General features: G+C 40.1%; 1 protein-coding gene across 7 annotated transcripts in view; it reads left to right on the forward strand.

Annotated features, from left to right (window-relative positions):
• Positions 1-14,305, forward strand: part of LOC110197365 (uncharacterized) — a 33,884-nt gene that overhangs the window by 1,263 nt on the left and 18,316 nt on the right. For 4 of the 7 annotated variants that reach the window (XM_020971200.2, XM_020971202.2, XM_020971201.2 and 1 more), the window contains exons 2-4: positions 3,981-4,048; positions 5,013-5,066; positions 12,803-12,853. In XM_020971200.2, coding sequence (XP_020826859.1) covers positions 3,995-4,048; positions 5,013-5,066; positions 12,803-12,853 — 159 coding nt within the window. In that variant the 5' untranslated portion in view covers positions 3,981-3,994. Of the gene's footprint in view, positions 1-3,980; positions 4,049-5,012; positions 5,067-12,802; positions 12,854-14,123; positions 14,268-14,305 lie in introns of those variants that run through there. The other 3 variants (XM_078150406.1, XM_078150407.1, XM_078150408.1) reach the window with 3 other exon arrangements.

Raw genomic sequence — 14,305 nt, forward strand, 5'->3', positions numbered from 1 at the left:
AACAACCTCACAGTTGTTTTGTTGAAGTTTAGGGGTACTGAGACCCCAAAAGTGACTTTGATCCAAGCCTTCTTTCAACCAAAGACAAGGCTGGGGTACACAAGATTCCTAGTGAGTCTGTATTATTGGCTAGATTTTAGGACTCTGAGGGCCTTAATGGAAGCAAGATGGATCTTATATACAAAAAGACTGTGGGAGGGATCTAGGTATGGTCAAATAGTCTGGGGTGACTGAGAGAAAGGGTCTAGGGAGGATCTTGATGGGAGTGGCCAGTAAGCTGGGGTGACAGGGAGGTAGAATGATTGGGACCTGGCCCTCGTGGCCAAGGGAGACTGGGGTCTAGATAGGATGAAGGAGTGGAGGTCTAGGGTGGGGGCCAGCTGCAGACAATGAAAGGGCAGTTAATTAATTGGGAAAGGCAGATTGCCCCAGGTGAAGGCCAGGGACCTGGGCCACATGGGAAAGGTTCAGGGCTTTTCCTTTTTGGGGTCCAGATTCCATCCCCATTAGTTTTTTTATATTAATTTATTTATCTTTAGCTTTTAACTTTCACTTCCGTAAGATTTTGAGTTCCAGATTTTCTCCCCATCCCAAGATGCTGCCGAATTCTGAATACCTTTCCCCTAATCCCATTAGTTTTAATATGCATTTCTCTTATTACTAATGATTTAGAACATTCTTGCATCATCTTAATTTCTTCTTGTGAAGAGCATTTGTTCATATCCTTTTGATCACTTCAGTCTTGAGGACTGTCACTTCTATATTTCCCCATCTCGAATATGGACCAGATGATTGCCAAAGTGCCTTCCAGCTCAGACCAACTCTAGTGTTGGAGTTGTGCATTTTTCTTCCACCCATTGTGATAAGGTTTGATGAAACAATGTAAATACTATTCTGTGCCTCATTTCTCCCCTGGAAAGTTTACCTAGGTATGAAAAGAAAAGACACATAAATAAAAATGTCATATACAAATTAAAAAAAAGAGAAAACCTACCTATATGTAAAAAATAAAATATATCAATAAAATTTTACTTAAAAAAATGAAAGTTTACTCAGATGTACTCACCCAGTGGTCTCATTTCAGCTCTTTATTTTTCTGTGCCTCATTTCTCCCCAGGAAAGTTTACCCAAATTAAAAAAAAAAGACATCAACAAAAATGCCAAATAAAAATTTTAAATTTTAAGAAAATTTTTTAAAAAGGAAATTTACCCAGATGTGCGCCATTTTTATTTTTTGATACAAGACAGCCTTTATTTCAACACCCAGAAAGAATGAGCCCCACAAACAACTCACCGGAGCCTGTAAACAATGTAAAAAAGAAACAAAAAAAACCAAAAGATTTATAGGATTCCATAATAATCAAGATACTCTCCTTCCCTCTGGGCAAAAATGCTTTATCTCGGCCTCTACCAGACTGTAGCTTCTTGGAAGGGAGAGGCTGGGTTAAACTTGTGACTCTTCTGACATGACCTATGTGACCTTAGACAAATTTCTACCCCTCCCTGAATCTCAGAGAAGTGCAAGTCAGCTCAAAGAGCATCTAATGAGTAGAAGGCTCTTGACTGGCACCACGTAGCCTAAACTTGAAGACCTTCACTCACTATTTCTTGAAGAATCTCATTCCATTTTAGGACAGCTCTCACAGGAAATTCAATCAAATAAATATTAAGTGCCTACTATATACAAAGTACTAGGTTCTGCTGCAAATGTAAAGATGAAAGATAAAAAGAGTTCCGGCCTTCTGGGAGCTTACAGTCTAAGGGGTGGGTGTGGGAAATGTTAGGAACATCTTTCTCATTAACCTGAAGGGAGATAGAGTGTGAAGTGGTGGGAAAAGTGCTGAATTTGGAGCTTGAGGACCTAAGTACAGATTCTGTGTAATCTTCTCTCTATGCCTCAGTTTCCCCCCTATAAAAGGAGAGGGCTGGACTAAATGATCTTTAAGCTTCCTCCAGCTCTAAAAACTCTCTGATCTTAGGTACTTAAAGTAGATGTAGAGTTCACCTACCTTCCAAGGCAGCACTTTCTACTTTGGGGAGCTCTGAGTGTTAGAAAATATTTCTTTCTAATGAGATTTTTTTTTCAAATGTATTATTTGTTTTAAACATTCTCTTTTTTAAAATTTTGAGTTCCAAATTTTCTCTCTCCCTCCAAGTATTCCCCGACATGCTGAAAAGGCAAGCAATGTCAATTATACATGTGAAATCAATATAAATTGAAACTATTACCATATTGTTAAAATAGTGCATAACTGATTCAACTAATTTTTTTAAAAAATCAGTGTATATTGAAATATATATTGAGAATCCTTAACTCACTCATCAAGGCTTAACTTGTTAATATTTTTTTCCAATTACATCTCAGAAACAACTTTTAACTTTCATCTTTTACAACTGAATTCCAAATTATCCCCCCCCTCCCCATTGAGGAGGCAAGCAATTTAATAAACGTTATGCATGAGCATGCATAACATATTAAGGCTTAACTCATAAATCACCTTCTACTGGGATCTTTTCATAGCATCACAGATCTAAAGCAGGAAGAGACCTGGGGAAACACTTAGATAAACCTCTCATTTTACAGAGGAGAAAACTGAGACCCAGAGAGGTTTCAAAACTTGAACCCAGGTTCACTCCTTCCACTGTATCACGTTGCCTGCCAATTCCCACCTTAAACGATCACCAGTTGATTATTAAGTATCTACTGAGCTCATAAAATATACCAAGCACCAGGCTAGACCCTGGAGATATAAATTCAAAGAATGCAACAATCCTTACTCTCAAGAATCTTACATTCTAAAGGGGCAGATGAGTATATACAGAAGCAATATTTTAAAAATTAATACCAAGTAGTTAAAAACAAGGTAGTTTGGGAGGAAGAAGAGAGCAAACAATGGGAGGAATCAGGACAGGCTTTATATGTTTATTTTTATGTCATTCTCCCCATCCCAGTAGAAGGTGAACCCAGTAGAAGGGTGCAGGGACTGGGCCTTTCTTAGCCTTTGTAACCCTAGTGCCTGGCTCACAGGAGGGCTTAATAAACGCTTGTTGGATGGGACTGGATTGGCCAGTCCTTAATTGCCAAGCCAGGCTGAGCTCTCACACCTGGCCCTTCTTATTCTCCTATTAGCTCTGCTCGAGTCCCACCTGCTCTCTTCTGGGGAGGGGAAGGAGTAAGGGAGAAGGAGCAGAAGAAAGGGGAGAGTCTAGAAGAGGGAGAGGAGAAGGAGGGGTAGGTTGCAGGACAGCACCCCTAGGGATCCTGCCCCCATAATGGAGGGCTCAGCTGAAGGCAGGAGAAAGAAGAGGAGACCAAGATGCTACAGGAGGGGTCGGAGGCCGCCAGGCCCAGGTAGCTGAGTTTGGAGAGGTGGGGTGTCTACCTGGGCAAAGACATCTTCACTCCCTCACATCCAAATCCCCTGGCCCTAGGGCTAGATGCAAATAGAAACTTCCTCTTACCTCATCCCTCCCTATTTGGGAGGGTGGGAGAGGGGAGGAGGCTTGAACTCGGCTTTCCAGTCCAAGAAGATGCTCTGCTTGAATGAGAAAGAAATTCCCCTTAGACACTGGATGATGTTTGAGGCCCCATTCCATCTCTAGGTCATCTGAATGTATGTAGACACATGTGTTTGCCTGACTGAACAGAGGCGAATTCTGCTTTCCTCCTGAAAATAACGAAGGAGCTGTATGTAGTCTTCCCCTCCCTCCTTCCTCCAGCAAACTAGGTGAACCAGTAGCTCCCTTCCATCACCCACTGTCTAATTAAACATTGTGTAAGGTTGCTTCACAGCTGTCAAAAGGATTATTCCTTCCAATCTTGGGAAATTTTGAATCTAATATTGGCCACCAAAATAAAGTTAATAATAAATATCCTGTTTGTCCACTCTGGACAGTTTTCCCACACATCCCTTTACCAGCTGTTATGTCTGGGAGGTGCCCATGTACTTTGCTATGTTTTTGCTTTTTCCCATTGGCAGACATATGCGATCTGATGGATTCAGATAAAAGTCCAGATTTTGCAGAGAAATTGGCTCACAAATACAAGGTAAAAACATCTTTTTCTGAGGTGGTGGGAGGTTTTTTGGTTTCAATGCCGGTCTTTATATAATTGTAGGATCACAGGTGTAGAGCTGAGAGGGATATTGGAGGTCATCAAATGCAACCCTTCCGTTTACAGATGAGGAAACAGGCCTAGAGGGGTTAAGTGACTTGCCCAGGATCACACAACTTGTAAAAATTGGAGGTGGGATTTGAATTGTAATCTTGGAAATCTTTCTTTCCTCCGCTGGTCTTTAAAATGGCAGTCAACTTTGCAGCAAACGTGAATCGTGTTCCCCCTAGATTATTTTTAAACTTTGTATAGTTCTATTTGGAGAACTCCTCACCTGACCCAATTTAGACATACTGATTTCTAGTCTTCTTGTTATAAATTTCTCCATTATGTAGCCCTGCCCCATTTAAAGTGCAAGGTCTCATCCTTGCTTTTGGTTTTGCCTAGGAAAAATTAAATGGTATTCACTAGGCTCTTTTAAAATGAGAAGATATAAGGATGTAGCTACCTTTGGAAAAAAGATCATTTTTAATACCCGCTATTGGAACCACAAAGAAGTAACTACAGCATTACAGTGTTTCAACCAAGTCAATGCTTTGGAAACCATTTTAAAGCAAAGCAAAATTCATATTTCTGTGATTATTGGAACACCTGAAGAATTTATTAGAAGGAAAAATGTGTCTGGTCCAAGGGATCTTAACCTAGGGTCCGTAAACTTTTTTTTTTTTGGTGAGGGAGGGTAATGCGATTTCAATGTAATTGATTTCCTTTTTATTTCCTTTTATACACTTAAAAATATTATTCTGAGAAGGGGTCCATAGAATTCACCAGACTGCCAGAGAGGATTATGACACCAACAAGGTGAAGAACCCCTGATCTAGTCTATCTCAGCCGGACTGATCAATCAGGTTTTTAAGTTTTAGTTCGAATTTTATAAACTTCTCTTTTTCTTTTAAAGCAAAAATGCAAAATCGAGTCAAGTACTGATTCTGAATCTGAGACCAATACAGAGGTAATGTCCTTGTCTTGACTGTCTCGTCCATGGCTTTTTTCCTCTTTTTGTGTTATGCTGGCCAGGAGACTTTTCCCTGACTCCCTAATTCCTTCTCTTTCTCATCATGTAAAGGAGCAGAATGGCTCTCAGTTTTTTTGTTTCTAGTACTCATATTTAAGCTAAATGTCATAAATCTCTTTCTAAATTTTTCCATCTTTGCAAAATAAATGTCAGTTCCCATCTCCTCCTCCTTCATAGCTTTTCTTATAATCTACTATGTATTTTCCTCTCTTCACAGCATCCAGCAGCTTTTTTCTCCCTCTATCTTATTTTCGTTTTGGCTTTTGGTCTGGATATGTGTTTCATCCACACAGCTAACTACTCACCGTTGTGTTCTGCAGATGTTTTGAAACTCCTAGTCTTAGTTGCCTGGGGCAATGAGAGGCTAAGTGACTTCTTTCGTTTTCTCTTAGAAAGTTTATGTTCTTAATGACATTACCTTTGATTTATAGTTCCATGAATGAGGATGATCCACATGGTAAATCCCTAGAGGGTCCCCAAATCTGGCTTTAGAAACTAATTCACATAGCAATATTTTCATGGGCAGATCATGGACCATTCATGTGTAGGCTGGGGTTGATTCTTCACGTGCATAAATAAAGATCTTCTATGGAAAAGGAAACTAGTTATACACGACTGAGTCAAGCTTTCAGAGCTCCAATAAACCTACTATTTTCTGGTAGGTGGAGGTGAGTGAAGCCAAAGCTAGAACAAGTCTACTCATGCATGCAGGTTTAGCATATATAATTCCTATTGTTAAGATGTAATTGCATAGGGACTCACAGGTTTGGGGACATCTGAGGGATATGTAAGCTAAATGAAGGTGTTCTGAACTTCAGCCATTTGCTGTGTTAGCAGATATCTAGCATGTCCTCTGTTATCCCCTCGCTTCCTTCTGCTGGATAGCATTTAAAAATAGAAATACTAGATATTGCCCAGAATTTTACTTAGAAATAAAGGAAAATGCGCATTATTCTTTGCAATTGCTTTGAAAACATTTACATGTTATACAAATGAGGTTTTTTTTGCACAAACATTAAACATTTTTTAGTTTCTACTTTTTGATTGAGAAATTTAATAAGTCACCTAATTGGTCACATGTAAACATTAATATGCTAACCTTTTGACATTTGTTGTGTAATACATGACCATATTGTAAAATAATCCTTTCCACAACCACTTCTGCTCTTGCTGTTCTCCTTTTAGTTTTCAGAAGGCTGCTAATCTCCTATTGCTTGGATTATCTACCAGACAAGGATAAGAAATGGTCTCAATTTAGTTCTTGAAAGAGAGGGCCTAGTTTAGGTTTGCTCTGCTGACATCTGGTCTTTTTAATGCTTTGAATCTTTAGTCAAAGATAACTGTTTGCATGAAACATATAAGATTTGTAAAAAATTATTAACCTTCCATTAACAAACATACTTGTGTCTTTCTGAAATATTTTTTTTCCTTCTGAGTATTTATCTAGATTTTCTTGCTATTATTCTTATTTATATAGCATCCCTTCTGGGCTTATACACCTTTCCCACTCAAACTTGCACTTTAAGGTTGAGGTCCCCTAAGGATGTGGCTTCTTCCTAAGTATTCTTCACATTGTAGCGTCTGAGCCCCCACTGGTTTGCTTTCCGTTAACATTCAGCCAATAGAATCAGTTAACTTTTATCTTTTTAAAAATTCTGAACTTAACAAGTACCCCTGCAAAAGCTCATTTCCACGACAAAATGGAACACAAAAAGAGTATTGTATATGAAACCTAGCGGTGGAATCTCTGGGCCAAAGGGTGTGGACATTTTAGTCACTTTATTTGTGCTTTCCAAAATGGCTGTTCTGATTCATAGCTCTACCAACGATGTACTTGTTTATCTATCTTCCCGAAGTCCAAGGTTAGATCTTTTCTTATCCTTGTCTATTTGTAGGGTGTGATTTGCATTTCTCTCATCAGCAATTTTAGCATTCTTTCACTTGGTTGTTACTGGTTTGCAATTCTTCTTTTGAAAAATCATTCTGTTCCTATCCTTTGACCACTTATCTATAATTCCTTATTGTGGTCTTTATCTCCTATTATTCATCTCTCTAGGCTTATTCGCCTGGGCCAGGCTTTATCTAATACTGTGTTTTGAGGTGAGATAACTGGTCCTTTTTCTTGCTTTGTTCTTGTTTTTGTTTTACCTGGATTCCTAAGCTAACCGCCACCACCCAGAGTTAGGCCTCCCCTGAATCTTTGTGGGTCATAGTGCTGGGTCATAAAGGGCACCACTATAGCCTTTCAGGACAGAAGGCTTAGAGCCCCTGGGCCTGATCTGAGCATTGTCATGCCCAGACTGGTTGTTGTCATGCCTGATAAATTTCAAGGTCCCTATTGTGGGTTTCTGACCACTGTGGGTCTTCCTTGAGGGAGTCCTCCACTGTCACTGCCTCCAAACGAGGAAGGTGGGATCTAAACCCCAAAAAGGAAAAACTCTGGACTCTCCCACATGGCCAAATCTCTGGCCTTTGCCTAAGACTACAATCCCATCAACTGGACTTTCTTTGTGGCTACACCCAATCTCCCAATTCTGTTATCCTTAACCTAGCCTAGCCTTCCATTGTCTTACCTCCTTATGGCCCCTGGCTATTTCGCACCCTTAATCCTAGCTAGGCTCCATTCTCCCTTGGCCATGTGGTCCTGGTCCTAGACATTCTGTTCACCCCAGTTTACTGGCCACTTCCATCCAGATCCTTCTTAGATCCTTCCTCCAGTCACCCCAAACTACTCGGCCACTCCTAAATCTCTCCCACAGTCTTTCTGTATATAAGGCCCATCTTGTCTGCATTAAGGTGCTCAGATTCTCATAATCTAGCCACTGCTCAGATTTTTACAATCTAGCCAATAGCTCACAGGTGCTCAGATTCCTTAAGAGTTTGCCTAATATGGTAGAGCTTTAATAATTGACTGAAAGAAGGGTTGGGTCGAATTCTTTTGGACAGGACCTGCCTGTCATGATTTTGGGGTTCCACAAAAAAAAACCCTTAAACCTCTAGACCTCATCATAGATACAAAACTATGCAAGCTTTACCTGTCTTTGTCCTGTTGTACTAGAAAGCTAAGGGTCTGTCTGTGCTGGTACTATCTCCTCCTATTGCCCCTGAGTTTTGAAACCTAACTTTTAATGCAGTTCTGAGGTAGAAGAAATCACCCTCTATAGTTTCCAATTGAATTTCGTGATCATTACTTTGTGTGGTAAGAGTTCTAGGTTTTTGTTTAAGTATTTGGGAGCTAGACTATCTGCATCCATTCAATTAACCATATTGGCTAGAAATGCCATTCTTAAAGGCATTTATTCAGATAGCATGGCAAGAATAATATGAACTAAAAAGCAAGAACCAAGCATATTTTTCCCATAAACCCAAGGCATACTCTGCCACCAATACACATAGCGTCTGCTGAGGAGAATGGGGACAAACGTGGGAAATACATAACCAAGGTAATTGGTAATTAACTTGTGAAATTTTGAATGGGGGCAGGCATCCCTGGTTCTTTGGGTAATCATTAGGAAAAAACACAAGTGGCAGAGAGAAACATGGTGGCAATTACACTTTAATAACCACAGAGGGCATGAGGACAAAACACATAGAAAATACAGAGACAAGCGGCAAAAAGTGGGAGAGATACAGAGGCAGATGGTTTGCAGATGGGAGGGAGTGGTGAAGGGAGGCAGGGAGTATGGGGAAAGGGAAGAGGCCGAGATAGTCACTCTTATAACCATCAATTTGAGTTGGGAGCATTAGACAGCATGAAGCCGATGAAGATAGAAGAGTGCTTAGAAGTGGAGTTTGAGGTCTCATTTTTACACTTTTTTTTTTTAGGGAAACAGATCAACTCCTGTCTGTACCACTTTGGGGGTTAGTTCATTAACATATCCAGATCATCTCAAACTTATCAGCAAAACTTCAAAGTTAACATATCTATGTCATTCCAAAATCATCAATAACTTTTGATCTTCTGCTGGTCTGGAGCAGTGGAGGTCTGGAATCAGTCTAGAATTTACATATCATAGAACCATAACCTTGACGGCAGTGCCCAGATAGCCTCAGTTGATTCAACACATATTACCAGATGTGAATTTTGGTTAATATATAATACAATTTGTAAATTGTGCTCCTTTGATCTTTGAGACAGTTTTATGTGACTTCCAGATTCCCGTTTGCAATCTTATTTACTACTATTGCCCCTTTATACTGGCTACTTAAAACTTTTTTTTTGGTTTTTCAGGCAATTGGGGTTAAGTGACTTGCCCAGGGTCACACAGCTAGTAAGTGCCTGAAGCTAGATTTGAACTCGGGAAGATGAGTCTTCCTGACTCCAGGCCCAGTGTTCTATTCACTGTGCTACCTAGCTGTTTATTATCCCTACTAGGTATTTCAAAACCTGGTATTTTTCATCTTCTCATTTTTTTTTCTAGGGTCGGGGGATAACCTGGCTCTTCTTCTTGCCAGGGTCCTCTTTATGCCTTTTATCATATTCCCTCTTGTCTCTTGGGGCAGTTTGCTCCATCAGTCATTCCTATTTCTCTTACTTTCAACCTCTGCCTAGGTAGTAGCTCCTTTCCTAATGCCTACACGTGTGGTAAGGGCTCTGTCATCATTAAAAAGCCTCTATCCATCTCCCCAAGCTTTCCTTTCATATATCTCCATTTTACTACTAAAAAAAAATTCAGATGCCCCCACTTCCTTGCCATCTACTCACTTCTTAACTCCTTGAATCTGATCTCATGACTCTCCTGAAGCTTGTCTCTCAAACAACCTCTGCTGCTTAATCCAATGGTCTTTTCTTAGTACTCATACTGCTTGGCTTTTCTATAGCTTTTGAGCCATTGACCATCCCCTCTTCCTGAGTACTCTCTCCTGCCTCTTGGCTCTTTTCCTGCTCGACTGCAACTTCTCCATCTCTTTTTCTGGGTTATTCTCAGCCTCCCACCCTTCAGCCTGGTAGTAATAACAATAATGATGATGATGAATGATAGCATTTATATAGTGCTTTAAGGTTTCCAAAGTGCTTTACAAATGTGACCTCATTTTATCCTCACAACAACCCTGGGAGGTAGGTGGTATTATTATTTCCATTTTATGGATAAGAAAACTGAGACAGAAGTTAAATGACTTACTCAGAGTCATACAACTGGTGTTTGAGGCCAGGTTTGAACTTGGGTCTTACTTACTCCAGGTCCAGTGATTTATCACTGTGCTATCTAGCTGCCTCTAGGTATGCCTGAAGGTTCTTTCCTGGGCTCTGTCTCCCTGTCTCCCCCAATCGCTTCTTCTCTCCTTCCCTCCCTCCTCTTTTTCCCTGTCTCCCTCCCTCTTTCCCTCCATCCTTCTTTCCCTCTCTTTCACCTTCCTTCCTCCCCTTCCTTTCTTCCTCCCTCTCTCCTTCTTTTCTTCTTCCCTCTCTCCCTCCTCCTTCTCTTCTTCCCTCTCTCCTTCTCTCCCTACCTCTCTCCTTTCCCTCTCCATTCTCTCATCTGCTTCTAAATGTTTAGTTATCTCCTTTATGCAGATGAACTTCAAATCTGAGCCTTAATTTCTCTCCTGATCTCCAGTCCCACGTCACCCCCTGCTTATGGGACATTTCTATGTGTGTAATCCTGTTTGCACTTCAAACTGAGCGTGTCTCAAACTGAACTTGTTCATTCATATTCCTCCCCCTCTACACCACCCCCCATCCCTCTTCTTTTGCAGTGCTCCCTGCCAAGGGTATCACCATCTTCCTCATCACTAAAGTGTTTTTGTTTTTAGCTTCAGTCATCTTGCATTCTTCCTCCTCCTCCTTCACCTTCTCCATAACCATTCAGGTGCCACATCCTGTCCTGTCTCCACACTGTGCCTCATAAGCATGTTTCTTTCTCTCTGCTCCTATTGTCAGTACCTCATTCGGGCATTATTACCACCTCCCTGGACTCTTCTTCTTTTTTTTTTGGGGGGGGGGTCTAGGTAATAGGATTAAGTGCTTGCCCAGGGTCACACAGCTAGTAAGTGTTATGTGTCTGAGGCTGGATTTGAACTCGGGTCTTTCTGAATCCAGGGCCGGTTCTCTATCCACTGTGCCACCTTGTTGCCCCTCCCTGGACTCTTCTAATAGCTTCTAGTTTCCTTGCCTCCAGGCTCTCCGCTTTTCAGTACTTTTTTTTTTTTGGCACAACTGCCAAAATCATCTTCCTAAGGAACAGGTCTGACTATGCTACTCTTCCTTAAAAATCTTCGATGGCTCCTAATTGCCTCTAGGATAAAATGTCAGTTATGATTACTATCACTGTGGTTATAAAGACCCTCTGGGGTAAGTCTCAGAACATTGCTTTAGGTTAAACTGAGAGAAATTGAATTTCTTTGTACCTAAAATGAATTAATTAAATTAGCTTTACACTTTTAGTGCTTAGCAAGAAACGTGGTAAACGTTTGATAAACCAACAAATGATTTCATTAGGTAGTTAAAATATTTCTTTGCATATTAGAAATGTGCAATAGGAAACATTAAAATATGCATTTTTTGATAATAAAATAGAAATAAGTAAAGTTTTTTTTAAATTTAAAAGAAGAACATTCATTCTACAGAGGACTGCTGGCTTTTTCATCAATAAGTCCTATGCTAAAAGAACTTTGTCCCTTTGTTTCAGGAGTATAAGATAAAACATTCTACAAAGCCCATAGGTTAGTCCTAGATGCCCTGACTCTAAATACAGTGTTCTTTCTACTATTCTATCACAGGATTCACTAATATTGCATAGTTATTTTATTACCAAGGAAAACTCCACAGTCTCCAAAGCCAGAAAGATCTGGGTTCAGATCCTGTCTTTTGCTCATGCTGACTGCAACTCTGGGCAAATCACTTAACTTCTTTGTTCTCTAGGCAACTTTATAAGACTATAGGTTGCTGGAAAGTTACCAACCTACTCTAGTAGAGAGAATTTCCTCACCTGGGAGTTCCTGATATTAATAAAACCCCAGGTCCAATCTCTTTCCTTATTATCAGAGAAAACAATGTGGCATGATCCACGTCCAGTGGACATTGTCAGAAATGGTACCATGCAAGAGAAACAAAAATGATCTGAGTGAATATCAAATTTCCCCAACTCTGTATACTTTCTTGTTCTGGTTCACGAATAGCTATACAGTTATCCCTTCCACATCATGGAAGGTTAGGGGTGCAAGCGCCCCTGTGATCTGGAAAATCTGTGTAAATTTTTTGGCCCTCCATTTGTACCAGAGAAAAAGTCTGATTTTTTTTTCCTTTTTCTTTTATGGGGTCTTTACAGTTTTAAAAGATAAATATATTACTATAGAATATTATGCATATATTTTATGCATTTTTGAGTTTCTAAACTTCTTCTGTGTCATCTGCTGGCCTTCACATATCCATCCCCCAAAATTTCATATAATTTCCTATGCCAACTCACGATACAGTAAAACATCAATGGGGAAAGTCGCAATGTGGAAGGGATAACTGTAATTCTAAAAGTATTTGATGACCTTTTCTTTGGTATAAGTCTGGGAGCTAATTTTAGAACTTTTAAGATAAATAAAAGTACATTTTCTTCCTGTCTAGAAATTTGCCAAGTTAGATGATAAGACTGCTTAGAATGAACTGTATCCATGGAAAACATGTTTAAAAAGGAAACAAACCATGGAGTATTGTTTGTAATTGGAACTTTTTCCTACAGGGTACCTTCACACGAGGATTCTTTAAAAAAGCAACTGGCATGAAACTTCAAGTAAGTTTGTGTTGGGTGATAAAGTTTCATTCCTATCAGTTCCCATTCTCCTTCCTCTATGCATATGTTTTGTGTTCTTGCACCTGTGTGTCTCGTAGGAATGGTGTACCTATTGTGGGTCCCCTTGGTCAAATGGACCCAAACTGTGGTAATTAATGGATGTCTGTTAATCTTGAAAGAGGTCTGGAGTAGAGAATTCCCAGCATATGTCCTTACCTCTATTTTGTTCCTGGAAAAAAAACCCATGATATTTTCAGGTGACGCAACACTAGCAAAGATGGCCAGTATGTTGATTGACAGAATGGGTATCCAGAAAGAACTTGATAATCTGGAACAGCGGAACGAATCTAAGAAGACAACATTTGATAGAGATAAACGTAAAGTCTTGGGTTAATGAAGCCATCTACCCTGGTGGCAACATGGGACGGTTTTGTGTAGACAACTGTTCAGGTGAAAAAAGATTTGAGTTTTCTCTTGGTATGAGTTGAAATCCTGAGGGTGGCATGGCAGCCAGTAAAGTTAATGAGATCATAGGCTACATTAATGGAAACATCGTTCCCAGAACAAAGGAAGTTATGGTCCTGCTACTCTACTCTATCCTGGGTAGATCCCAGTAATGTGTGACACCATATTATGGGAAAGTCATTGACATGAAGGAGAATGTCTGGAGGAGGCAACCACGATGGTGAGAACTAGAAACTATGTCATGTAAAGGATTGGTTGAAAGATCTAGGGATATTAGATTGGAGTAGAGAAGACTTTGAGGGGTAAGGGTGGAAGGGGGACATGTTGGCTGTCTTCAAATAGCTGAAAGGCTGCCATTCAAAAGAAGAATCTATTCTACTTGACCTCAGGGGACAGAACTAGAAAACCATGGATGGACATTGCTAAGATTTCAACTTGAAGAGTAACTTCCTAACAATTAGAATTGTCCAACAACAGTAAAGGCATCCTTCTAAGGCAGTGAACTCCCTATCACTTGGTAATGTCTAAGTGAAGGCTAGATGACTACTTTCTAGGGTGACGTAGGTGGGACTTCTCCTGTTTCAAATAAAAGTTTGGATTAGACAACAGTTGAGGCCCATTCCAACTGAGGTCCATCTCCGACTGAGATTCTTTGATTTTAAGTACGAAGTACAAAATATGGACAAGGGGGAAGTGTCTCTACCCAGAGGACTTAACTCTTAGGAGATCTCAATTAAGCCACTTTTCTCATGCTTTATTAAAAGCTACCTTGTGGTGTTTTCTTTTTGACAATATTTTAATGAAGTAAAAAAAAAATAAAAATCCACCTTCCTGAACCATGGCTGATCAAAGGCAGGACAGGCGTAGCTGTATCCGAGAAGCATTCGGTATTATCAACACCAGGGTTGGCATCAAGAAGAAGCAAAGAAAAATACTCCATCGTTTCAAGGTGCTGCTCCTACTGCTTAAAATCCTTTTCTCTCTTGG

Source organism: Phascolarctos cinereus, unplaced genomic scaffold (genome assembly GCF_003287225.1).
Source record: "Phascolarctos cinereus isolate Bilbo 61053 unplaced genomic scaffold, phaCin_HiC Scaffold_2;HRSCAF=192, whole genome shotgun sequence".
Classification (NCBI taxonomy): Eukaryota; Metazoa; Chordata; class Mammalia; order Diprotodontia; family Phascolarctidae; genus Phascolarctos; species Phascolarctos cinereus.